At 31.3% G+C, this 25,290-nt stretch overlaps 3 protein-coding genes and 1 long non-coding RNA gene across 7 annotated transcripts in view; 1 reads left to right on the plus strand and 3 right to left on the minus strand.

Moving 5' to 3' along the window:
• The first annotated feature begins 256 nt into the window (after nucleotides 1–256).
• Nucleotides 257–22,831, plus strand: LOC111414998 (uncharacterized). 3 transcript variants are annotated; one of them, XM_023046473.2, is made up of 8 exons: nucleotides 257–394; nucleotides 581–708; nucleotides 9,015–9,234; nucleotides 9,297–9,503; nucleotides 9,751–9,989; nucleotides 10,061–10,308; nucleotides 16,774–16,899; nucleotides 17,297–22,831. In XM_023046473.2, exons 1-8 carry the CDS (start codon nucleotides 313–315, stop codon nucleotides 18,327–18,329), a joined length of 2,283 nt encoding a protein of 760 aa, XP_022902241.2. In that variant the 5' UTR covers nucleotides 257–312; the 3' UTR covers nucleotides 18,330–22,831. The 3 variants fall into 3 exon arrangements, with proteins under 3 accessions (XP_022902241.2, XP_022902242.2, XP_022902243.2); XM_023046474.2 differs by having other exon boundaries at nucleotides 16,780–16,899; XM_023046475.2 differs by lacking the exon at nucleotides 16,774–16,899.
• On the minus strand, nucleotides 1,581–5,937 carry LOC111414999 (putative leucine-rich repeat-containing protein DDB_G0290503). Its single transcript, XM_023046476.2, has 6 exons — nucleotides 5,471–5,937; nucleotides 3,766–4,089; nucleotides 3,357–3,611; nucleotides 3,142–3,307; nucleotides 2,905–3,085; nucleotides 1,581–2,605 (listed from the first exon to the last, which is right to left on the minus strand). Exons 1-6 carry the CDS (start codon nucleotides 5,585–5,587, stop codon nucleotides 1,648–1,650), a joined length of 2,001 nt encoding a protein of 666 aa, XP_022902244.1. The 5' UTR covers nucleotides 5,588–5,937; the 3' UTR covers nucleotides 1,581–1,647.
• On the minus strand, nucleotides 14,901–16,577 carry LOC111415000 (uncharacterized). Its single transcript, XR_011640816.1, has 5 exons — nucleotides 16,199–16,577; nucleotides 15,956–16,140; nucleotides 15,824–15,892; nucleotides 15,516–15,661; nucleotides 14,901–15,457 (listed from the first exon to the last, which is right to left on the minus strand). It is a non-coding gene; the product is annotated as an uncharacterized lncRNA (long non-coding RNA).
• Nucleotides 22,832–23,441: 610 nt separating the features above from the next.
• LOC111415015 (membrane-bound neuregulin protein vein) overlaps nucleotides 23,442–25,290 on the minus strand; it is a 68,538-nt gene continuing 66,689 nt past the window's right edge. For both annotated transcript variants that reach the window (XM_023046506.2, XM_023046504.2), the window contains exon 7: nucleotides 23,442–24,150. The gene's annotated coding sequence lies outside the window, so the exon portion shown is untranslated. The remainder of the gene's footprint in view (nucleotides 24,151–25,290) is intronic.

The raw sequence follows: 25,290 nt of genomic DNA on the forward strand, positions 1-25,290 counted from the left end.
TCAAAAATATTAAAAAACAGGTTAGAATGAGCCATCTATTAAGCAAGTTGATGTATTAGTAAGTCGGTATAACAGAAATCTATGTGGTTCTTAATACTTTAAGTGTACTTTAAATAATGTTTAAATTTCTTTAAACGATTTAAAATACATAAATAAGATTATTTTGTAAATATTTTTCAATTAAAACCTATTTCATTTAATATAAAACCTTAATAAATACTTGTGATTATCTTGACGTAGCTAACTTCGCCTTAAATAAGCTGGTATCAAAGATGTCAATTTGACAGTTGTTTAGGCGATTGTATCGCGAAAATGGCAAGTGTGGGTTTTCGTTGGCTCGATATCCTGGAAAAGGAGTTTGATAAGGCGTTCGTGGACCTCGATTTGGCCATAGGTAAGTTACCGGGGAAACAAGAAACGTTTTTCTTACATTTTTTTGTCAAAAAACACAATCGGACGTTGCTACCGCTACATTATTTTGTAATGCATATTGACACGAAAACCGATTTTCACTCATCGTGTTTTTCATCGTATCACTTAACAACGTGTTTTCATTAGTTTTCTCGGTTATTTTCCACAGGCGATTTGGATCCGGAAGAGCCGGACATCGTTTATAACGTTCGACAAAAATTATGCACTCTAAGTTCGTGTTTTGCTCAACTTACGCATAAGGCCCAAACAATTTTCCAGAATAGCGCAAAAATCGAGGTAAGTTTTAACGTTTTATGTGTAGTTTCATTTATAAAGTTGTTTTAATTCGGTGTATTTTTAATGTTTTTTGAGGAAGTTGTATAGTTGTTATCTTCGGATTAAAATAGCTTTATTGTGTTATTTAACTAATATCTTATCAATTTTTGTTGTGTTAACATTAAAAAAGATTCACAATTAATTTTTTTGGCACATTAAATGAGTTTATTTTTGGTAAAAAAATTAATAGGTGTTTTGTGATGTTATGGAACTATTTGAATGTGTGAGATTTATTATTTTATAGCATATATTTTGTGATATTCCCATTGGGGGTAATAAAATTGAATTAGAAACGTCAAAAAGAGATTTATATTTCTTTATTGTTTTGATTTAGGCAACCAAACATGCACTGTGTTTTAAAGTATGAAGAAGAAGTGGTGGTCTACAACTCACATATTATGTTTTACCCACTGTGGTTATATTAATCTGTTTGTAGCCTACTAAAGTCTTCTACCAGTAATATTTAGTTTTTTGTAGTTTTTGTTATTTGGGACGTCTTTGAAGTCAGTCAAGATTCTTTCTTCCATCACTTTCAAGTCCCTGTTGCTGTTTTCCCTGGCCTTTTATTTTCTTCTTTCTGCCATAAGCTAGAGAATAGAGCTAAAAGTTACTAAAACTTAGGTTGATACAAAATCTCTGTTAATACATAATGTATTAACTTCTTGATGGCATCATCAAGAAAAATCTGGGAATTATAATCAATAATGTCCTGGCAGTTTCAAATTCAACTTACCTCTACTTCATGAAACCACCAATTTAATTAATTGCCAGAAATTGTAATTTAATGGATTGAAATATGTTAAATAAATATATAAAGATGGTTGAAAACAATATTTTGCAACACAACATTTAATTACAGAATAAATCACTTTTAATAAACAATATTAGTAAATAAAAATTTTAATTCGTTTTGGTTATATTAACATTATTTACATTATCTGTAGAATTATTGATTAATGTTGTAGCTAAATCAGTAATATTTGTGGAAATTGTAAAATTTCTCAAAAAAATATCATTAATTAATTGATCAATTCTAGGATTTCGCGTTATGTTTTCTTCAGGAAGATTGTCTTGAATTACATTTCCTTGAGTAACGTTTTCTTCAGATACGTTTCCTTGATTAATATTTTCTTGTGTACCATTTAATGGATTAACATCTCCATCATTTCCATTAGTACAATTAATTGATGTTCGTACATCAATCGGTAAATCTAAGCAATTAATCGAGGTGTTATTTGAATCATTAGGAAAAACGATCGAATCTATTCCCGTGGTGTTAATACAATTTAAACGATATCGTACATCGATCGGAAGATCAAGGCAATTAACTGGAACCTTGGTGTCATTAAAAATGATTAAATTTGTGTTATTAAAGATCTGGGGATGTTTCGTTTCCATTTGATTCATAGAAACGATTATTTTATATCTGATGTCCTCCAAAATGCGATTTAAACCCTCGAAATTTTCTTTGATCATTTCCTCCTTTGATTGCAATTTTAAATTGTCAATGAGTGATTTTATTTCTTGGGCGTTCGGAAAAGTTTCTCGCACGTTCGTTTTAACGTTGGTGTTAATGTCGATGGATAGGCTTTGTAAGTCTTTTAACGACGCTATTATCTCCTCGAGTTTTTCGTCGAACGAGTCGTCGGTGTTTTGCTCGTTTATCGAGTTTTGTAACGTTTCTAAACTGCTTGTTATTGCGGATAGGGTGTTGTCAAACTTTTTCTCGAAGTTGTAGTCTTTCTGAAGTAATGAAGCGACGGTTTTTATTGTATCGACTGTTGATTTTCTCATGTATTGGTCGTGGTTTTTTAAAATTTGTTCTATTCTTCTTACATCTTTTGGTTCAACAACTGTTCTAAAATTTAAAAAAATATATATATTAAATTCATTTTATTCATGATGAATTTTTTGAATTGGTGTTTATTTCTTACATGATTCATTTTTTACTTCCAGTTTCATGATTATATTCGGAAAATCGCGGTTTACTTATTTTTTTGTTTATCTTATAAATGCGTAATAACTAATATCAATTTATGTATTGATAAAATTGGTTTGCATATTGATATTAATAAAAATATAAATCAACAAAGATTGAAAATTAATATTTGTCATAAACCAAAGATCATAAAATGATTATTATATAGAAAAACTTACTTTTCTGAAAAAGTTTCTAACAATTTCTCAAGAACTTCGCCAATTTTCGATTCTAGTTGGGCTTCATCTTTTTGCACTCTATAACAGCTTTCTAGAAAGGTGTTTTGCGCCGACATTACGCTGTTAAAGTTATTATCCATTTTCTTTTCTAATTCTTCTAATTTTTCTCTACCTTTCGAATCTATAAAAAATTAAGTTAAAATAAACATTTAATTAATTTTATCATTCTTTATTTACTATCAACTAAGTGATGATTTCCAGCCATTCGACCAACTTCTATTGTTAACGCTCTTAAACCACTTTGAACTTCATATCGACTCTGATTTGTTACTAAACCAATGCTTCTTACATAATTTTCTATTCGACTGTGCGTGCCCCATGAATATTCATGGAAATTAACCATCTAAAACAAATATTATAAATAATTAATTTAAATTTGTATTGAAAAGAACCTTCTCGGTTATTATTTCAAGTTGTTTTTTTATATCTTTTCCAAAATCTTCTGTATTTTCATCAAACGATCTTGCAGAGTTCTTCGAAAAACTTCTTGTTACATTTTCTAATTTTTCTAAAACATTATCCGATTGCGTTTTAACTTCCTCAATGGAAGTAAAAACTTCAGATAATTCTTCTTGCATATCTGATTCTCTAACCATTAAATTATCCTCTAATTTATCTAATTTACTAAGGATGGTGTTAAGTTTATTCTGCAAGATAACAAATCACATTTTTTAATAACAATACACTCAAGGATATATTATTAAGTAGTTAGAATTTTTATGCAACACCACGAAAAGCACAAACCGTGAACGGATTCTACTTCTTTGACCAGTTAATTAAACTCTTAAATTGGTTCCTTACCTCCAGTTTCTTTTCGCTCATATCAATTTTACCTTCGTTGTACACCATTCTATGACTCAAACGTTCGTAGGCGTTGTCTATCTTTCTAATTACGTGGTCGTTGGCGATATCATCTTTAAAGCGCCTTCCGTTTATCGTTTCGAGGAGCTTTTCCATTTCATTTGACAAGATGGTCTCTAATCTTGTTATTTTCGCTTCTATCCCTTCTAATTTTCGACCGAAATGAGCCAATCGACCCTCTACACTTGGCGAATATTGCGTGGAGTATACGCTGTCTAAGTTTCTTAATCTTTCTTCTATTGATGTTAAAAGTGTTTGTAAATTCTAAAAATTATAAAAAAAATCTTAATAATAATTATTATATAGAAAAGAATTATATAGAAGTAATTGTGAACAAATTTTAACCGATTAGAACAATTTTGACTCATGCTAACCCCCCTTTTCCTTATTCTGTAGTCTTTAAATTTTCTGGAAAACTTCTCCTTTAATGTTATTGAGTTGTTTTGTCGTTGTTAAATAAAGTTAAGGTGTTTCCAATCGATTGGTAATATTTTGACACACACCAATAAGCTGTTTTAATTTTCTGGCATCCTTGAAACACTTTCAAAGAATGAACAAAATCGATATTCTTCATTCCTTTCCTCTCCTTAAGTATCCTAAGGATGTTTTTAATTGATTAGATCAATTTTGACTCATACCAACCAACTGTTTTCTTATTCTCAAGTTTTTTGATTTTCTGGAAAACCTCCGCTTTCATATTATTACTTTGTTTTGCCTTTGTGAAATAAATTCAAAGTGTTTGCAATCGATTTTTAAATTTTGTGTACAAGGATTTACTATTTCCTGGAATCTTTGAAACTCGTTCATGTATTGTATTTCATAAGTTTTTACTTCTCTCTTTTATCTTATTTCTTATTATTCTTATTAATACTGGGTTATAGAAGATAAAAAATCCTTTAAAATGAGTCCAAACACGACTACTTTATCTTATAAACTGTCAAAGTGAAAACAAACGCAATCGAGATTCCGCCATTTTGTTTTAAATATATAATATATAAATATATAGACCTTTTTTTCATTTTTGAATATAAACTAGTCGTGTTTGGGCTCATTTTAAAGGATTTTTGATCGTGATGAACAATCCGATACGTATTATGTAGATTTCCTTTATTTTTGTATCATAATTAATTCGAAATTTTAACAGTATGATCATTTAAAGAGATTTCAAACAAATTTAACCTTTATTGCGGAACCGAGACGTGTATATTAAAGGTTAATATGGAATGTAAATGTTTTTTTTTGTAAAAAAATTGCTTGGGTATGTTTAACAAGTAAACCCCTTAATATAGATACTGTTTATACACGTACCAAACATGTTTATTATTTCTCCTTTCAAATTTTCGCATAAATATTTAGGTGAGAATTTACAACAAAAATCAGACGCTTAACTGTCATTAAATAATTGAATTGTAAGATTTAGATTTTTCGCTTGGTTAAGTTACTTGGAAAGTACTAAATACTTGTTAAGAATGTTGTTTATAATTAAATCCTGTTATGTAGAATAAGAAAAACTGACTCCCATATAAATGTATTGAACGACTATAATTTTTCTGTACGTTGAGTTTCATTTCTAAGAATTTAAACCGTTTATCTCATCGTAGCGCTCAAATACTGATAATAAACTAAGATATCCCCATGTAAATACCTGTTGGTTAAGAGAATTTTGGAACTTCTTCGTTTGCCCTCTTGTATCCAAAGAATTTCCGTACGAGCTACCAATAATCATAATGAGAACTAAACTCACTAAACACACTTCATTCATTTTGAATGTTTATTTTTCCTTCCTTTTTTAATTTCTCTTTCAATACACTTTGATTTCGATCTAAACCGAGAGACGTTCAATAAAAGCGAATAGTTGTGTTCACTTTGAGTTCGTCGGCGCAAGATGATGATGATCCACTGCGATGGCTCTCTTATATGAGAACGTCTATAGATAAAGCGGCGGCCGTCAAGGCGGTTTCTTGAACATTACCAGACAGTAATGACTCAAATCAGTGTGGTTACTACGCCAATATCCTCCTTTTTTTGTTGTTGTTTATTCACGTTTTATTTCTGTCGCAAAGTATATTTCTGCTGAGCGTCGAGCCGAACGGAGAAGCTTGGTAGCAATTCGAATCAAACGCGCGGCTTAATCGTAAAATCGACTTCTTAGATGGCTTCTTGCCCAGGAATTCCCATCTAACGCGCTTCGCGACGTTCCTTATTACTCCTCCCCCTAATGGTTTATTTGTTTGTATTCATTCATTTTCATTCCTTGGGTTTGTTTCGAACGAAATTTCTTAATTCTTTAATTAATTAAGAAAATTAAGTAATAGATTTAATGGCCTTTTATAGTATAGATGTTTTATTTTTTTATAGATGCCTCTTTCGTTATTTACAAGGTTTAAAAAGCGGTTACCGTGACGTTAAAACATTTTGGTTTTTATTAATAAAATTTTATTATGAAATTATGTTTCATTCATATTTCTATAGAAATAACGTTTAAGTTATATTTGATTAATTAAAAATATATATTTTACAAATATAGAATATAAAAATTATTTCAAAGAATGAATTTTGTTTCCATATTTATCGATTTAGTGGGTTTTTATTCTGTGAATATAATCGTATTATAATATAATCGTTTTAAATTTGCTGCAAAAAGCAATGCGATTACGTAGTCTTAAACACTTTATAAACAATAATTAACTAACACAAGGGTATTCTAATTAGTTTGAACTTTAAATAACTAACAAGCGTGTAGAAAAAAGTAAATTATTTCCCTTAGAATATTTAAATTGATTTATTTTTAATTGATTGTAATTTATTTTTAGCCAATTTTTTGGACGATTTAAGTTTTATTAAGCGAAATGTATCTCATAGATATCTTCTATTTTGATAACTCATGGTTATTCTTCTATTAGATTTCTTGGAACTCTTCGTTTAAACATATTATGATTCCTGGTAACCAATTGTTTATACCTGGAAGGAAGTTTTGATTTCGATTTCCTATAAAGTTTTGCAATCATTAAACAAGTTGCTACGATTATGCAATTATCTTATTGTATTAAACCCATAACGTATAATATATGTAAATAACAAAGCTTATAAACGTATAATTATTACGAATAAGTAGTGTCTGAGATACATTAATTACAATGGGTTTCATTTTATGGATTTACCCAAACTTGATAGAATGCGGGCGCAACAATTAAAAACTTTGTCGCACCCGTTACGTTGCTATGTCACACCCGTTACAAAATTACACTATCCGTACGTGCTATCCAATGTTTTATCGATATAACAATTGTTATGCCTCTTTCGCAAGAGCACCTCCGCATAAGCAAGCGATATCATATATTTTTCATAATGATGTAACCCAAAGTTGCTTCTGGTCGAGGTGCAATATTATGTTCTATCAATATAAGAACTCTAATGCCTCGCCCGCAAGCGACCTCGGCTTAAAAAAGTGATATCATATATTTTTCATAATAATGTAACCCAAAGTTGCTTCTGGCTGAGGTGCAATATTATGTTCTATCGATATAAGAACTCTAATGCCTCGGCCGCGAGCGACCTCGGCTTAAGAATGCGATATCATATATTTTTCAAAATGAGATAAGCCGAGGTCATTTATGGCCGAGGCGCTACATTACGTGCTATCCAATGTTCTATTAATATAACAACTCTAATGCCTCGGCCGCAAGCGACCTCGGCTTAAGAAAGCGATAACATATATTTTTTATGAGGAAAGCCGAGGTTGCTTATGGCCGAGGCGCTATATTTTGTGCTATCTAATGTTTTATTGATATAACAACTCTAATGCCTCGGCCGCAAGCGACCTCGGCTTAAGAAAGCGATAACATATATTTTTTATGAGGAAAGCCGAGGTTGCTTATGGTCGAGGCGCTATATTTTGTGCTATCTAATGTTTTATTGATATAACGACTCTAATGCCTCGGCCGCAAGCGACCTCGGCTTAAGAAAGCGATATCATATATTTTTTATGAGGTAAGCCGAGGCGCTACATTTTGTGCTATCTAATATTCTATTGATGTAACAACTCTAATGCCTCGGCCGCAAGCGACCTCGGCTTAAGAAAGCGATATCATATATTTTTTATGAGGTAAGCCGAGGCGCTACATTTTGTGCTATCTACTATTCTATTGATATAACAACTCTAATGCCTCGGCCGCAAGCGACCTCGGCTTAAGAAAGCGATATTATGTATTTTTTATAATGAGGTAAGCCGAGGTTGCTTATGGCCGAGGCGCTACATTTTGTGCTATCTAATGTTCTATTGATATAACAACTCTAATGCCTCGGCCGCAAGCGACCTCGGTTTAAGAAAGCGATAACATATATTTTTCATAATGAGGTAAGCTGAGGTTGCTTATGGCCGAGGTGCTACATTATGTGCTATCCAATGTTCAATTAATATAACAACTCTAATGCCTCGGCCGCAACCAACCTCGGTAAGCTGAGGTTGCTCGCGACTGAGGAGCTACAATATGTGCTGTTTAATATTCTATCGATATGATTGCAATTATAATGCCTCGGCCGCAAGCGACCTCGGCTTGAGCAATCAGACCACAAGCAATTCAAAACAACAGGAAATGCTTGAATTCTAAAGTAACTCCACAACTTTGAAAGATACCAATATAAAAAAAATCAACTGATAAGTAATCTAATTTCAAAACAAGGCAACCCAATACCAAAGCAATCCATTTATTGGTTTCCATTACTTTCCAAACGAACTGAAAGACAAAGACAACCATCTCCAAATCATGCCAACAGTACTCCAAAAGCAACGCAACCTTAAAGCAAGCTAACCTTGTAGCTAACGTTCTTGGTTGAACAATCGCAAAGTGGCCCAGTCTAAAGCAATTCAACAACATGGTAACCAATTTCCGCATTTTCATCAAATACAAAGTAACTCTATTCCAAAATATGCCATCTACAAACTCGAGCATCTCCGAGGCAAACCGATCCAATCTCAAAGCAATTTAATCACCAACTAACCTAACACCTCAAATAACCCAAACCCAAGTACAAGTAACTCATCTCCAAAGCAATTCAAGAGAATTTCTTGGTTGGTGGTATTTAACTTCACTTTGTTAATGAGCTTAGGAATTTGTTACATTATAATTTATTATAACAAACTTTTTAATAATTAAATTTTATTGTAAAATATTTTTCTTTAAATTTAGGCTGAACTTATCCACATGCGAGCAGAATTAGTAGAATCAAAATCAAAACGTGAAATATTAGAACAAGAACTGCACAATTTATTGCTACAATTGCACACAGCACAATTAACACAATTGCCAGCACTGAATAATGGACATTACAAACAAGAACCTGACGTTGATAATATCAAGAAAAAAATTGAAGATGAGTTGAAGAAAAGTCCTAGTCATTCTGTTAAAAGTGAGTTTATCAAAAAATTATTATTATTTTTTTTTTGTGATTAATTATAATAAATTTTTTAGAAAGTATTGAAACGGAAGAATTGAAATTTAGTCCTACAACGGTGGAAATAACTCAATTAAAAACGGAAAATGCTCAACTACAAAACGAAAACTCCTCTCTAAGGAATTCAATGCTGGCGTTAAATAGCGAAGTTTATGGTGCAAAACTTGCCGCTAAGTACTTAGATAAAGAGCTGGCGGGACGGATCCAACAGCTACAATTATTAGGTGAAAGAAAGTTACTTTGAGATCATCTCTTCCCAAATAAAAATTATCAGAGAATATCACTTCTTATAGACCACATAATATTAATATGCATTTGACGTCTGTGATTTGTAGCTTTATCATCTTTTTACGGAAATAAAAGTTTATTTTATTTTAAATAAATATTTGATTTTTTATTTCTCATTATTTTTTTTTATTCACGTATCACAATTTTTATTAAAAACTTTTTTAAAGTCATGTTTTTTTTTAGGTCGTGAAATGCGCGGGGATGTTCGAGATAAACTATGGCGACAATTGGAATCCGAAATTTTACTTCAACGACACAAAACCGTGGTTAGAGAATGTAGAAGAAATAGTGTAATGAGTAACGCTGATAAAATGAGTAAACCCCAAGCACCAATTATAACAGAAAATGGAGAAAATTTTGGCGATATTCGTACCGTTGTCGTCAAAAGAAAACCAGGACAAGGATTAGGAATCAGTATTACTGTAATAATTTTATATTACTAAAATATGATTTTTTTAAATTTATTTTGTTGTAATATAATTTTCTTTTTTAGGGTGGTCGTGAACATGGTGTTCCAATACTTATTTCTGAATTAGAAGAAAATGGCCCAGCTGCAATTTCTGGGCAATTATATATCGGTGATGCAATCCTTTGTGTAAACGATCGAGATTTACGTCAAGCGTGTCATAGAGAAGCTGTAGATATTTTAAAACAACCCAGCGAAGAGTGTCGACTTCAAGTACAATATATTGCAGCTGATGATAGTGATAATTCACTTGAAGAAGATGGATACAACTTCCAGTAAGTTTGTTTCAGCTATTAACACATTGTTTTCTTTTTATTTGAATGTAGTAACACTTGAAACACAACCCTATGAGTTTTTTCCTAAAAATTATTAAATTAAATTGCAACAATTTCTTTTTTGAGTTATCCAAATTAAAATTTATGTATGGTTATAATTAATTTTAAATTAGTATAAATCATTCAAGAGTTATTTTGGAATCTACAGAAAATGTTTTAAATAAAAGTTTCTTGGTTACTTGTTGTGCATGTTTTGCCATTATCTACTTTTGTCCATGACTACCTTATCATATACATATACTTTATGAATGAGTTTTTTAAAAGAAAAGGGTAGTCAACTTGACAGACTAATAATAATTATTTGAAACGTCAAAATTTCAAAAAACGTCAATTTAATTCAATTTTTTAGGACTTTTAAAAGGTTTGACATTAAAAAAAACTAAACAAATTCTTTTTTTCGGATGATTTAAGCATAAATTAATTAATTTTCATAAAGAAAACGACGTTTCATAAAATTGACATTTAATTTTGACAATTTGTTGTGAAGTTGGTTACAGTCGCTAACATTGAATTTATGCCACATTGACGTTTAAACTTTATTCAAAAATTTATTTAAAGAATGAATTTAGGGAATCATTTTCAATAGTCGTGGATAAAGTATAGTATTCTACTCACATATAATAATATACTATTTTTCGTATGATTTAAGCATAAATTAATTAATTTTCGTAAAAAAAACATGACGTTTCATAAAATTGACGTTTAATTTTGACAAATTGTTGTGAAGTTGGTTACAGTCGGCAACACTGAATTTCTGTGACATTGACGTTTAAACTTTATTTAAAAATTTATTTAAAAAATGAGTTTTAATGGGTAGTCATTTTTCACAGAGTGATTAATAGCGGTGAATAATCATTATTTATGGCTAATCAACTTGACAGACTAATAATTATTTGAAACGTCAAAATTTCAAAAAACGTCAATTTAATTTTTTTAAGACTCTCTAAACGTTTGAGATTAAAAAAACGTAAACAAATTCCTTATTTCGTATGATTTAAGCATAAATTAATTAATTTTCGTAAAAAACAAACATCACGTTTCATAAAATTGACCTTTAATTTTGACAAATTGGTGTGAAGTTGGTGACATTGCATTTCTGTCACATTGACGTTTAAACTTTATTCAAAAATTCATTTAATCAATTTCAATAGTAGTCATGGACAAAGTATAGTATTCTACTCACATATAATGAGCTATTATTCACTCAGGTTAACTATTAACTAAAGAAATTAACTAAAGAATTTATTATTATTATTAATAGCCTTCATTAACAATCTCTATTGATTGTTTTACATGGGTTTTGAATTTTTAGGAGCCTGTTTTAAGCACAGATTTTTCAACAAGACAAGGTTTTTTGGCGTCATTATATGATGACCAAGGTTCAGGTTGACATAATGTTAATCACTGAGTCTCAAGCTCAAACGACCTCAGCTTAATCAGATAAAATCATACATTTCCTACTGTAATTAAAGCCGAGGGGTCATTATATGATGATCAGTTTGAGGTTGACATAATCAACCATAACATAACCATGACATAATCAAGTTTCAAGTATAATATTAATCAATGAACCTCAGCCTCAAGCGACCTTTTAACCCCCAACATTTAAAATCTGTTACAGTAGACCCCCCAACTTACGAGCATTTCGACTTACAAGATGTTTAAAATCGAAGGTTATAACTTGACTTACGACAATGCGTAATATGTACCTTTTTGCGCATCATCCAATTATATTAAGTGAATCTTCGTAGTCAACAGTTGCTTGTTACTGTAATAAAGCTTGTAAGACAGGTTTTACCTGAGAGAGAAGACATAACCTCAATTCATTTGACATTTAATTTTTAATTGCTCATAATTCTTTCAAAACTGTTAATATTCTTTCTAAACCATCCAAAACGGGAAGATCAGTGTCAGTTACATTTAATTTATCAGATTTTGAACGATTTTGATTTTGGAAATTGGATTTTAAATTTGTAAATTTCAAACTTCTTTTGTGGTTGGAGAATTCTGAAACCTCCAATGGATGGCTGAAATAGAAGTTACATCCAGAGTAGTGAAGAATTAAAAAAGGTATTAATAAAATAAATTTTGGAATTTTGACTAGTTCAAAAGAAATTCGCTAATCCAATTCCCTAGGTATTCCCCGATTTTCTTGATATTACAGACATCATAGAGCAATTGTAATTGAACTCTTGAACGATAGATGTCTCTTATAGCCGATGTTGAACAATATTTTAATGTATATTTAGAGGGTTACCTTACTGGTAATATTACGGTAACTTAGCAGGTAATATTACTTAAATTACCTATAATATTACTTTTTGTAATTCCCGACGGTAATGAAAGCTATAACAGTACAAAAACGGGTGCTGTAATGAGACTCCTTACAGCATCCGATGCTGTAATGAGATTTTAGTAACATTTTATGGAACCAGTTCAAGTTGGTGACCTTGGATCATTAATTTTTCTAGTTGTCAATGTGACAATTTTTATCTATGGATGTTTAAACACGTTCTTAGCGTCGAATACAAGGTCCACAATGATGAGGATATTAAACTCTGAGCAATTCCTCTTATTATGGGAGGTGTACATCAAAAAAAAATTTTAGGTGAATATATTTTGTGTTTTGACAGTTTCTAATTGTCAATTCAAAGTTTCTATTTTGAAGTGTTACGGTGTTACCAACTGCTACATACCTATTTCCCTACATTGTCAAAATTTATTTTATTTTTGTTAAAAAAAAAGGATAAAAACGCGAATTACAAAAAATAGTATAAAGAACTTGTTTTTTAATATACTATTTTACATCACTAGTATGGGTGATACTTGTTGCGCTTTAATATTCCTAATATGCTGGTCTTCGATATTCCGGCGTCAATTGTAAGTCGTCGGATTTACCTCAACGCTAGCTAATACCGCAATTTCTTTTTCTTCCGTAGTTACAGTTGCTCGCCGAGTTCTTTTTCTTGATTCCACATTTCCAGTGTTAGTGAAATGATTTACAACTCTGTAAAAGGTACTTCTCGAACGCGTATTTCGATCAGGAAAACGTTCTCGATATAAAGCTATACTATCAGTAACTTTTTTCTGCCACTTTCTCCATAAATAATTATTATTTCGACATTCCTGCCACACTTAGAGTATCCATGACTTAGTTTAAACATTTTGCCTTAATGTAAAACGATGAAATGAATTCAAAATTTGTTGGCAAGCAGTTTTTATGCAAATTTAATAATAATAAATTAATAATGCAATTAAGTCTCTGAAAGCGATATTCTGAAAATGCTGACATAAGCAGTTCCACGAACTCTTGTTTTTTATACGTTATTCTATTATCAAATTGACAAAGGCGGAGAAATGTTGGAACCTTTTAGACCTCTTTCCAAAGGTGTCTCACGTTAATTGGACCATCCTGTATATTGTCAGAAGTTACAACAGCTTACCACGTAAAATTTTACGCACACAACAATTTAGAAAACACTCAATTTCACCAAAAAATGAGTTACTACAAATTTCGTTGCATGAGTCGATGTTAATCACTGAGCCTCAGTCACAAGCAACCTTGGTTTAATTAATCAAAAGATATGCAATCTTTTTCAATAAAACTGAGGCCGCTTGTGCTTGTGGACCAGGCGCTACAATATGATGACTAGGTTCAGATTGACATAATTAGATATAATCATACATTTTCTACTGTAATTAAAGTTGTAGCCGTCGATGCACTACAATATGATAATCATTTTCAGGTTGATATAGTATTAATCACTACGCAATGAACCTCTTTCGATAAAGCTGCGGCCGAGTCGTCATTATATGATGACCAGCTTCAAGTTGACATAATTAATCGACCCAACTTTATCGTCACTAGGGCTAAAGTGTTATTAGTGAATAAGTACTTAAAATACGTACAATTTTTTTAAAGTACAAAACGCTAGCCGAACAGCTAAGGTAGCCATGCTGCCAAAGTGAAGTGTGTTAGATTAGAAAAAAGAGGGACCACGTTACTGTTAATATTAAAGTCCCTAGATGTACAAAGTGCCAAAATGGCGGTTTGACAGCTTGTCACTCACCACTTATTTACAAAAATATTGCCGTCTTGTTGCCTTTGGAGTTGCAAAAAGGACTTTCAACTCTTCAGAGTACCACGAGAAAAAAAGAAATGAAATTTGGCGTAATGTTTTGGTTTGTAGTTTTAAATTTCCCGCTTGACTTTCGAGCCAAAATGGCGTCAAACCGCGGTACCAGAGACAAGGAAGGATAGAGATGGCCAACTCTACCTTATTAAATTGTACCTTGCGTACAGCGCCATCCGATGTCACCGCAGAGTACTAATCATAGATTAAAACCAACTTCGACTAGGATAATGGTGTAAAACTGGGCTAACCAACGATATGGCAACATTGTTCGCTGCGCATCGAAGCGAAGCGACCGACGTTGCCAGATCGTTGGGGCTAACTTTAACCGCCAAATTTAAAAATAACACAATTAATATTGCTTTGAAGAAAGGAAATAAATATATTTTAAATGAAAGATCTAATTTCAACATAATAATTTATTATTCTTAAAACTAATAAAATTTGGTTACATAAATAGAATATAAGTACGAAGGCTTTCACTGCCGGTGTAATTAAACTAGAACTAATAGTAGCACCATCGAAGACGACTCGAAATCACTTCGAAAGTTTGTAGCTCGTGTTAGTTCTAATGATAGTGCTATTATTAGTTCTAGTTTTAGTTCAATAAATACAATAATGTTACATTTTGTTTACCCTAACAGTTTTTGTAGCGTCTTCCTGGATGGTAATGAAAAGAAATTTGATAAGAACCGGTATCCTTTACCACTTTGTTTGTAAATGGAAATAGCCAGCACTTCTTTTTTCTGATTTCGGGACTGGCTGCTAAAGAAATTTCTAGTTTCTTTATTCAAATATTTGAGGTTCACCAATACCTGAGGATTTTTCCTCAATTGTATTAGCTTTTGCCTTATTATTCTGGCATTTTTCTCAGCGCGACACAACGTATTTTTTTGCTCCAGTTAGGTTGCAATTGCTGCAGTTCTTTGTAAAAGGTAATTTCCTCCGTTTCTTATCTACAAAAATAAAGATAATTTGAAATAAGAATGATTATTCAGTTTTTATGGTATTTACCAATTATTTCTTTTTCATCACTTAGCTGGAACCGTTTCCCATTCATTTCTAATGAAATGACAAAATTTTCCTCACAAAATGAGGTTGAAGCAACTTCGCAACCTTGTTGTTTACTACATCCAGGATAGACTTGCATAACAGTTGAACTAGTTATACCAAGCAGTTTATCGGGGCATACATATTATGTGGGGGTATGAATATATATATATATATATATGGCATGTCGGGGTATAAACATACATAATATGGTATATATTGAATTACATAATTATGAAACTAAATAATTCATTTCATACCATGCAGCATACCTGAAGTATCTTCTGTTGGTTGATCTTGTGGAGACAAAAAGCAATTATTTATAGTTTCTTCTTACAAATCTAAATGATTTAAAAAACATATATAGATTAAGAAACAAACTTTTTATGCAAAATTTCATTTACCTAGTAAGCATAATGTAGGTAGCTTTTTCAATTTCTTATCAACATATTTGCACATTGTTGCAAAATGGTTGGGGCAAACACAGTAGTTACTTAGACGCTTATCATTAATTAATTCAAATAATTTTGAATTGTGTTTTCCAGAAAGCCAAGCCATTCGAATAATAGGGTCGGTCGGAAAATAATATCTAGAAAAGCAGAATGAAAGTAATTATGCTGTATTAATTAATAATTTTTATAATTTACCTTTTAATGTCTATCATCGCAAGATGGTACACAGCAAGGAATAATAACCGATATTTTTATCATTTAAAAAATTTTATATGTATTTTACACTTTTTTACACTTAATTACAAAATTACACTCATAAATTACACTTATTAAAAAAATTAACTGATTTATCAATATCATTTATATTTGACATCACTCAAAAAAGAAATGAAATATAAGCCGCCTTAAAAGTTGTTTAAATTTGAATTTGTGTAGAATTAGTTATCGACGGTGACATCGGATGGCGTTGACGATGGTTACAATTTTCGTTCATTTGAGATCCCCCCCCATGCGCGGTACTTTGTAAATCTAGGGACTTTAGTTAATATGGCGGCATTACTTAGAAGTCGATAAAGTAGCTCCCAAACATTTAAAATCTAATAAAGTTTTCTATATTAATATGTTATTTATAAGCCACGCCAGTAATACTTCAACTGTGAAGTGCTAAAAATATATCACATAACAGTGACTAAGAAACTTTGTTTGTTAAATACCTACTTTATTTTTATTTATTTATTTTTTTTATTTTTTCCCTGTTTAATTTCTTTTAGTTACAGATTTTTCGATCGGGAAGTTTGTAGTCCTAACGATTCGATATCTTTACATCCCTTGAGTTCTTCGGGCGTTATTAAAACCCCAACGGCCCCAAGAACTCCCGATTCCACCTCGCAGAGTGGGTGAGTAATAAAAAAAACCTGCGAGTTTCGTTGTATTGAGCACTGACTTTTATTTTGTACATAAAATATTTAGATTTTAAGTTACCACTGTGTGCTAGAGTAAAAAATACATCATTTTCCAATTTGTGAGTTCCTAAAGAATTTTTTTGGGTGTTTTATTTTATTTTTTTTTTTTTGTTGAGTGAATGAGTGGAATGAGCACTTAATTATTTTTTTTAATGAAACGAGCGGTATTATTATCTATACTTATTAGTTTGTTTTTCTTTTCTTTTTTGAATGTAATTTTTATCGTTTGTTCTTTTTTTGTTATAAATAAACGAATTGTTTTATTTAATTCCTTTTTTTTTAGTTGATCCATTTTTTATGACCAAGTTGAAAATTAATAAAATCTTTCCAGAATCAGACACGTAATTGGATTTGATACGCCTGATACAACAAAGTTATATAACGAAACTTTCATAATCGATCAAGTTATAGATACATTACAAGCGGTCGATATAAAAAATTCAAACGATTTAATAGCTTTAGACACTGAAGTGAGCAATACGAAAGTAACCACGGAAGAAAACACAACTCAAAAAGATTTAACCTTTTTGAGCGAAAACTTGGATTTAAAAAAACTTCCTAATTTAAACTGTTCGACGAACTCGTTAAACTCCGAAAATTTATCCTCGCCAATGCAAACCAGTACGGATATGTTCGTGGATTCCGAAGTACTCTCAACAGATTCGCAATCGCCGAAAACCGCGGATAAACCCGCAAAAGCGGAAGTTTCAAAATACGACTATAAAAAAAAAACCGTTTACGATTCGAACGAAACTTTTTCATTAACAAAAAGCGACCAAAGTCTTTTAAATTCCGCGGAAAGTGACGACAGTTCCCCGGTACATAAAGCTCCAAGGGATTACAAAAAAGTTCAACGCCGATACAAAACGAAAAAATATTTCGGCGTGAAAACGTTGCAGAGTATTTTTGGAAAACACAACGGTTATTCGGACGTTTCGAGCACCGCATCGGATTTCGGGGACGATTTGAATCAGAATAAACCCGAAAGTTGTTACAAAGAAATAGGAACCGATTCGGAAAACGCTAATTTAATCGATATCTCATCGCATGAAAACAATAATTTATCAAACTCCGTTGAGACGACGCCCCAATTCGAAGAAAACATTCATAGCATACTATCAGAAATGTTTCGGAGAAATTTCGACTTACAAAAAATTGATGCGACGACAACAACTCAATCAAAAACCACAAAAAAATCTTTACGCGTTGGAAAAGCTTTAAGATTATGTCCCAACGATGAATTTTCATACGGAAACGTTTACAACGATCAAAAACGTGAAAAATTACTCGCACGATACGTTTACAATGCAAATTGTTTGAACGCCGACGGAGTTGGGGATCCAGATTTTGGAACTCCAGTTTAAAATTATAACTTGTAATAACGATAAGGAAGAAAAAAGGGATTAAGTAATGAAGAAAACACTTGAAACGGTTGTGTTTAGCGTTTACTTAGAATTAAAAAAACAGTTATAGGAAAGCAAAGATATTGTAATACATCAAATTGAAAGTGATTTAAAAGTGGGAAAAAAATTTAATTTAATTTTTGATACAGGTTCATTTAAAATGGGAGGTTTTTGTTGCATCTAATTCGGAATCAATCTTATTATCATTATATTAAAGTAAAATCTTGATATAACGGATTAATATGGAGGAGGAAATGAATAATTTTGATGTACGGAATTTCAAACAACTTCTACTTGTGGTTCAATAAAAATATACAACAATTTAGCACTAAACAAATAACACTAGAACTAGAAATATTCGGGTTTAGCCGTGCGTCTAAAGACGGCTAAACCCGAATGATTCTAGTTTTAAGCCTTGGGTTAGTTCTAGTGATAGCTCTAGTGTAAAACTAGAACTAATACTAGAACTAGAAACATTCGGGTTTAGCCGCACGTCTTTCAAGACGGCTAAACCCGAATGATTCTAATTCTAGCTCTTGTGTTAGTTCTTATGATAGTGTCAAACTAGAACTAACACTAGACCTAGAACTAGAACATTCGGGTTTAGCCGCACGTCTTTCAAGATGGCTAAACCCAAATGACTCCAGTCTGACGACGCACGGCTAAACTTTCTAGTTCCAGGTCTAGTGTTAGTTCTAGTTTTATTTGTTATTCAGCGCTAGATTGTATATTTTTATTGAAGTAGTTGAAAGGTTAAATATTAGAAAAATATGTATATTAGATTATATAGTAGAACTAGAATCATTCGGGTTTACCCGTCTTTAGAGACGTTTGGCTAAACCAGAATGATACTAGTTTTAGGTTCACCAACTGTCAACGTTTGCAAACGGAGACCAAACGGTTGGCAACATTTCTCGTGAACGCAATGCTAACTTCAAACGTGTTTGGTAAACGGCCGCCATTTTATCAATCGTATGATTTTTCCGTTAGCAATCGCAAACTGTGTTTGGTGTTTGTGTCATCTTAAATTTAAAATCAACAAACAAGAATGGCAGAAGCCCGAAATTATTTACATATTTAATGGGTTAGTGTACACTATCTTTGAAAATGAAGAAATTCATGGTAAATTGAGCAGTATGTACCTATAAATTAATTAAAATTGTAAATCAATGTCATTAAAGCGCCATCTGTTGTTATCAAACCATATGTCTATAGAAAAATTGGCCGTTCACCAAATCACCAACGCAATCGTAACCCGTTTGCGTTTCCCAACGTAAACGGAATTCTCTGGTGAACGTGCCCAGTGCTAGTGTAAAACTAGAACTAACACTAGACCTAGAACTAGAATGTTTCGGCTGAAGACGCATGGCTAAACCTATTAATGTCATCCTAACGTTTAAACGTCTTTTTGACGTTTAAAAACCACAACACATGTCATATCCCTAAACTGGTACCAACCTAAGTTTATGGAAATCTTTTAATGAATATCGAATATTTCATACTAGTTTTTTTATAACTTTTGATTTATAGTAATATATTTCGCTAATTTTAGTATTTCTGTAAGATTTTTTATATTACGTATGATTTTTGAAATCTAGATTTTTAACGATATTGACGTTTAATTGCCAAATTGACGTTTAAAAGTTAAATAATTAAATCGTAAAGTTATTAAACTTAAAATTTATTATAAGAACTTAGACGCACGGCTAAACCCGAAACTTTCTAGTTCCTCAAAACTAGTATCATTCTGGTTTAGCCACACGTCTCTAAAGACGGCTAAACCGGAATGATTCTAGTTCTAGATCTTGCGTTAGTTCTTGTACATTGTAAAACTAGAACTAATACTAGACCTAGAACTAGAAAGTTTCGGCCTAAGATGCTTGGCTAAACCTACAAATGTCATCTTAACGTTTAAACGTCATTTTGACGTTTAAAAACCACAACATATGTCATATCCCTAAAATGGTACCAACCTAAGTTTATAGAAAATCTTTTGATGAATATCGAATATTTCATACCAGTTTTTTTATAACTTTTTTGATTTATAGTAATATATTTCGCTAATTTTAGTATGTCCATAAGATTTTTTATATTAAATTAACTGATTTTTGAGTTTTTTAAAATTTAGATTTTTAACGATATTGACGTTTAATTGTCAAATTGACGTTTAAAAGTGAAATAACTAAATCGTAAAGTTATTAAACTTAAAATTTATTATAAGAAATTAGACGCACGACCAAACCCGAAACTTTCTAGTTCTAGGTCTAGTGTTAGTTCTAGTTTTACACTGTAACAAGAACTAACACAAGATCTAGAACTAGAATCATTCGGGTTTAGCCGTCTTTAGAGACGTGTGGCTAAACCAGAATGATACTAGTTTTGAGGTCTTGTGTTAGTTCTAGTAACAGTGCTAGTGTAATACTAGACCTAGAACTAGAAAGTTTCGGCCTAAGATGCAAGGCTAAACCTACAAATGTCATCTTAACGTTTAAACGTCATTTTGACGTTTAAAAACCACAACATATGTCATATCCCTAAAATGGTACCAACCTAAGTTTATAGAAAATCTTTTGATGAATATCGAATATTTCATACCAGTTTTTTTTATAACTTTTTTGATTTATAGTAATATATTTCGCTAATTTTAGTATTTCCATAAGATTTTTTATATTAAATTAACTGATTTTTGAGTTTTTTGAAATTTAGATTTTTAACGATATTGACGTTTAATTGTCAAATTGACGTTTAAAAGTCAAATAACTAAATCGTAAAGTTATTAAACTTAAAATTTATTATAAGAAATTAGACGCACGGCTAAACTCGAAACTTTCTAGTTCTAGGTGTAGTGTTAGTTCTAGTTTTACAATGTAATAAGAACTAACACAAGACCTAGAACTGGAATCATTTGGGTTTAGCCGTCTTGAGAGACGTGCGGCTAAACCCGAATGATTCTAGTTCTAGATCTTGTGTTAGTTCTAGTGATAGTGAAATACTAGAACTACTAACACAAGACCTAGTACTAGAATCATTCGGGTTCAGCCGTCTTGAAAGACGTGCGGCTAAATCCGAATGTTTCTAGTTCTCGGTCTAGTGTTAGTTCTAGTATTGCACTATCACTAGAACTAACACAAGACCTAGAACTGGAATCATTTGGGTTTAGCCGTCTTGAGAGACGTGCGGCTAAACCCGAATGATTCTAGTTCTAGATCTTGTGTTAGTTCTAGTGATAGTGCTAGTGGAATACTAACATTTCGAGAACTAGAATCATTTGGGTTTAGCCGTCTTGAAAGACGTGTGGCTAAACCCAAATGTTTCTAGTTCTCGATCTTTTAGTATTCCACTAGAACTCACACATAAGACCTAGACCTGAAATCATTCGGGTTTAGCTGTCTTAAGAGGTGTGGCTAAACCCTAATATTTCTAGCTCTAGGTCTAACGTTAATTCTAGTTTTACACTAGCACTGTTACTATGTAGAACTAACACTATAACATCCGAATGTTTTTAGTTAGTATATAACAAGTAATATCCAAAGTCCATTCTAACAAGATCTGTTGTATCAAAGTTTTACTGTATTGGAACATTGAAAAAAATTCTACCTCAACTAAAATTATTAACCACAATAAAAAAGTATTAACTACTTTTAAATCACCTCTAATCACTTAAAGCTTTTAAAACAAGAAAAAGTAAATCAAATCTGATATATTACAATACTTTTTTCTAGGATAGAGGAATAGAAAGTCTTAAAACGCAGAAGATACATGTGATATTTATTTAGTTTAGAATCTCTCCGGGGAAATTTTGACGAGAAATACACACGAGCTTTTTTTGTAGATGAAAATCAAAAAAAGAAAAAGTTTAAAGTAAACAAATTACTAATAGAACGAGGAATAATTAAAAAAAAAGCTCCATGATATATAAAAAAAGCTCTATTTAATTACAGATTTCGTATTTTTCTTCCATCATTTTAAGTTATTATCACGTTTGTAACGAGACTAAAAGAGACTCCTTATTTATTATTACGTACAAATTACAATTTACAAAAAAGGAAAACAAATTAAAAGAAAATTCTTAGTCGAAACTAGCAACGTTCACCACACACGAAAAATGCCTTCTTTATACGAAAGATTTAACGTGGAATAAAATCTATATTGTATGCTTTAGCTTTTTTACAGTATTAGTGAGACGTGTTAAATTACTATTACGTATATTACGAAAAGTAAATGAAAATTCGATCAGTTTCGTGTCGAACTCTAATCTTTCTCTTAGCATAGCTAAATACTATTTACAAAAAATGAAACGGCGCTGCTCAAAATGAAACGCGATTTCTCATAATCAAAATAAAAAAAAAGGGAAACTAACATACGATTATTTCCAGGTTATTTATTATAGTATTACACTATTATTCAATCGTCATGTTATCGTTGGAACATATCTGTGACTTAATAAATCTTTGCTGCTCTGATATTTTTTTGTATTTTATTCTAATTTCCTATTCTTACAAACATATTTATATCTAACAGAAAATGGACAAGAAGAAAAGGTGAGTTCTATTCTTAGAATAGGACAACGAAACATCAGAAGCGTGAATTTATCAAGTATTTCAAAGTCCGCAAGTGAAGGTAGTATTAAAGATGTGGGAAGATTATTTAGTGCTGGCAGAAATCCAAAAACTGTAGACATGAAACTAAATACTATCAAAGCTCCTTATAAAAGACTTAATATCGATAGCAGAAAACTAGATATTATATATTGCATATTCATACTGAAACATGATACTGTTATTACAAGACTAAATACTTCTTGCAGAAACGACTTCTTGTTTGCAGAACTAGATCTTGCTGATACAAGTCTAGATACTGCTAATGGAATACTACATCCTCTTTATAAAAATTTATTCGATATATATATGATAAGATTAAGGTTGAAAGATAAAGATGGAATGTCGTGTATGGGAGGGGATACACTTCAACATATTTTGCTTGAGAGTAGTGAGCCGAATTGAATGAAAGATGAGTTAGTAATGAGTTTGGATGACTGATAGGAATATAGCAAGTTAATGTAATAAAGGTAAATTTCGCTTTTAAATACATTTATTAGGGCAGGTTAATACAATATCGATACAATGAGTAAATTTTAAATAGCATCTGACGTTTCTTTTTTTAATATCGAATACTGACACGTGCGCACGAAGCGTTTAATACAAAAGAGAGGAAATAAAAAAAAATATTACCTAAGACATTGTTTTGCGTTAAAAAAAAAATTACAATAATTATATGAGATTCCATTGATCTGATAATTAAAAAAAATACACCAACGAGTGCGCTCTCTAATGGAAATATATCGATTTATCACAATATGCGAGTATCATCATAATAATTAGCGAGATTGAGATTATAGTTTTTTTTTCTTTAAATATTATAATAATAGTTTTATAGCACCACAACGCTCGTTTATGATTTATTTTAAGTCACACGAATAGTACTTGTTACAAAAACGTACCATAAGCGAACTTAAGGCAGTTATTATTTCCTGAATACGTTTACTTATTTGTTTAATAATTCTTTTAAAATATTCTAAGCTACTACTTAAATAGTAAATATAATAATAATAAATTATATACAATAAATACGTTTATAATAAATAATATATATACAGTTTCTTTGGTTTTCGGTATAAATTTAATTTTATTCGGATTCTATTTATTTCTGGTTATGTTGGTTATCAAATTATAAATTAATATTCATTAATAACATTGACCAAAATAAATATTAAAGATTTTTCCTAGAAAAAAAAATCAAAAATTACATTATTTATTAAATTAGAGTAAAACCTCGATATAACAGATAAAATATTTTTAAGTCATACTATTAATATATATGACATGGAACCGAGGTACTAGAGTTATGTTATTTGAGTTAATCATGTTATATAATAGAGCTCTGCTGCCGAGGCATTTGCACCAATACTCAAAGAACAGGCAGTAAATGTTATTTTTTACAATGATATATCATTTGGAACCGAGGCAACTATGCTGCCGAGGCAGTAGAGTTTGTATACATTTAAAAAGAGTTTAAAACTGTTATTCGAGTTAATCATGTTATATAATAGCCTCAGCAGCTCTGCTATTGAGGCAGTAGTGCCATCAGTTCAAAAATAAACAATAAACCATAATTTTCAACAAGAACATGTTACATTAGAAGCCGAGGCATTTGCACCAATACTCAAAGAACAGGCAGTAAATGTTATTTTTTACAATGATATATCATTTGGAACCGAGGCAGTAGAGTTTGTATACATTTAAAAAGAGTTTAAAACTGTTATTCGAGTTAATCATGTTATATAATAGCCTCAGCAGCTCTGCTATTGAGGCAGTAGCGCCATCAGTTCAAAAATAAACAATAAACTTTAATTTCAAACAAGAACGTGTTATATTAGTAACCGAGGCAGCTCTGCTGCCGAGGCATTTGCACTAATACTCGAAGAACAGGCAGTAAATGTTATCTTTTACAACAATATATCATTTGGAACCGAGGCAGCAAAGCTGCTGAGGTAGTAGATACATTAAAAAAGATTTTAAAACTGTTATTCGAGTTAATCATGTTATACAGTAGCATTAGCAGCTCTGCTATTGAGGCAGTAGCTCCATCAGTTCAAAAATAAACAATTAACCTTAATTTTCAACAAGAACGTGTTATGTTAGAAACCGAGGCAGCTTTGCTGCCGAGGCATTTGCACCAATACTCGAAGAACAGGCAGTAAATGTTATTTTTTACAACGATATATCATTTGGAACCGAGGCAGAAAAGCTGCTGAGGTAGTAGATACATTAAAAAAGATTTTAAAACTGTTATTCGAGTTAATCATGTTATACAGTAGTATTAGCAGCTCTGCTATTGAGGCAGTAGCTCCATCAGTTCAAAA

This window comes from Onthophagus taurus, chromosome 6 (assembly GCF_036711975.1).
Source record: "Onthophagus taurus isolate NC chromosome 6, IU_Otau_3.0, whole genome shotgun sequence".
NCBI classification, from domain to species: domain Eukaryota; kingdom Metazoa; phylum Arthropoda; class Insecta; order Coleoptera; family Scarabaeidae; genus Onthophagus; species Onthophagus taurus.

Bases quoted from the DNA above. Each gene is read 5' to 3' on its own strand.
- LOC111414998 (XM_023046473.2), top strand. From the start codon at position 313: ATGGCAAGTGTGGGTTTTCGTTGGCTCGATATCCTGGAAAAGGAGTTT. The intron at 709-9,014 runs GTAAGTTTTAAC...CTTTAAATTTAG, and splicing joins AGAATAGCGCAAAAATCGAG to GCTGAACTTATCCACATGCG. The intron at 9,504-9,750 runs GTGAAAGAAAGT...GTTTTTTTTTAG, and splicing joins CCAACAGCTACAATTATTAG to GTCGTGAAATGCGCGGGGAT.
- LOC111414999 (XM_023046476.2), bottom strand. From the start codon at position 5,587: ATGAATGAAGTGTGTTTAGTGAGTTTAGTTCTCATTATGATTATTGGT. The intron at 4,090-5,470 runs GTATTTACATGG...TATAATTTTTAG, and splicing joins AAAATTCTCTTAACCAACAG to AATTTACAAACACTTTTAAC. The intron at 3,308-3,356 runs GTTCTTTTCAAT...TATTTGTTTTAG, and splicing joins TTGAAATAATAACCGAGAAG to ATGGTTAATTTCCATGAATA.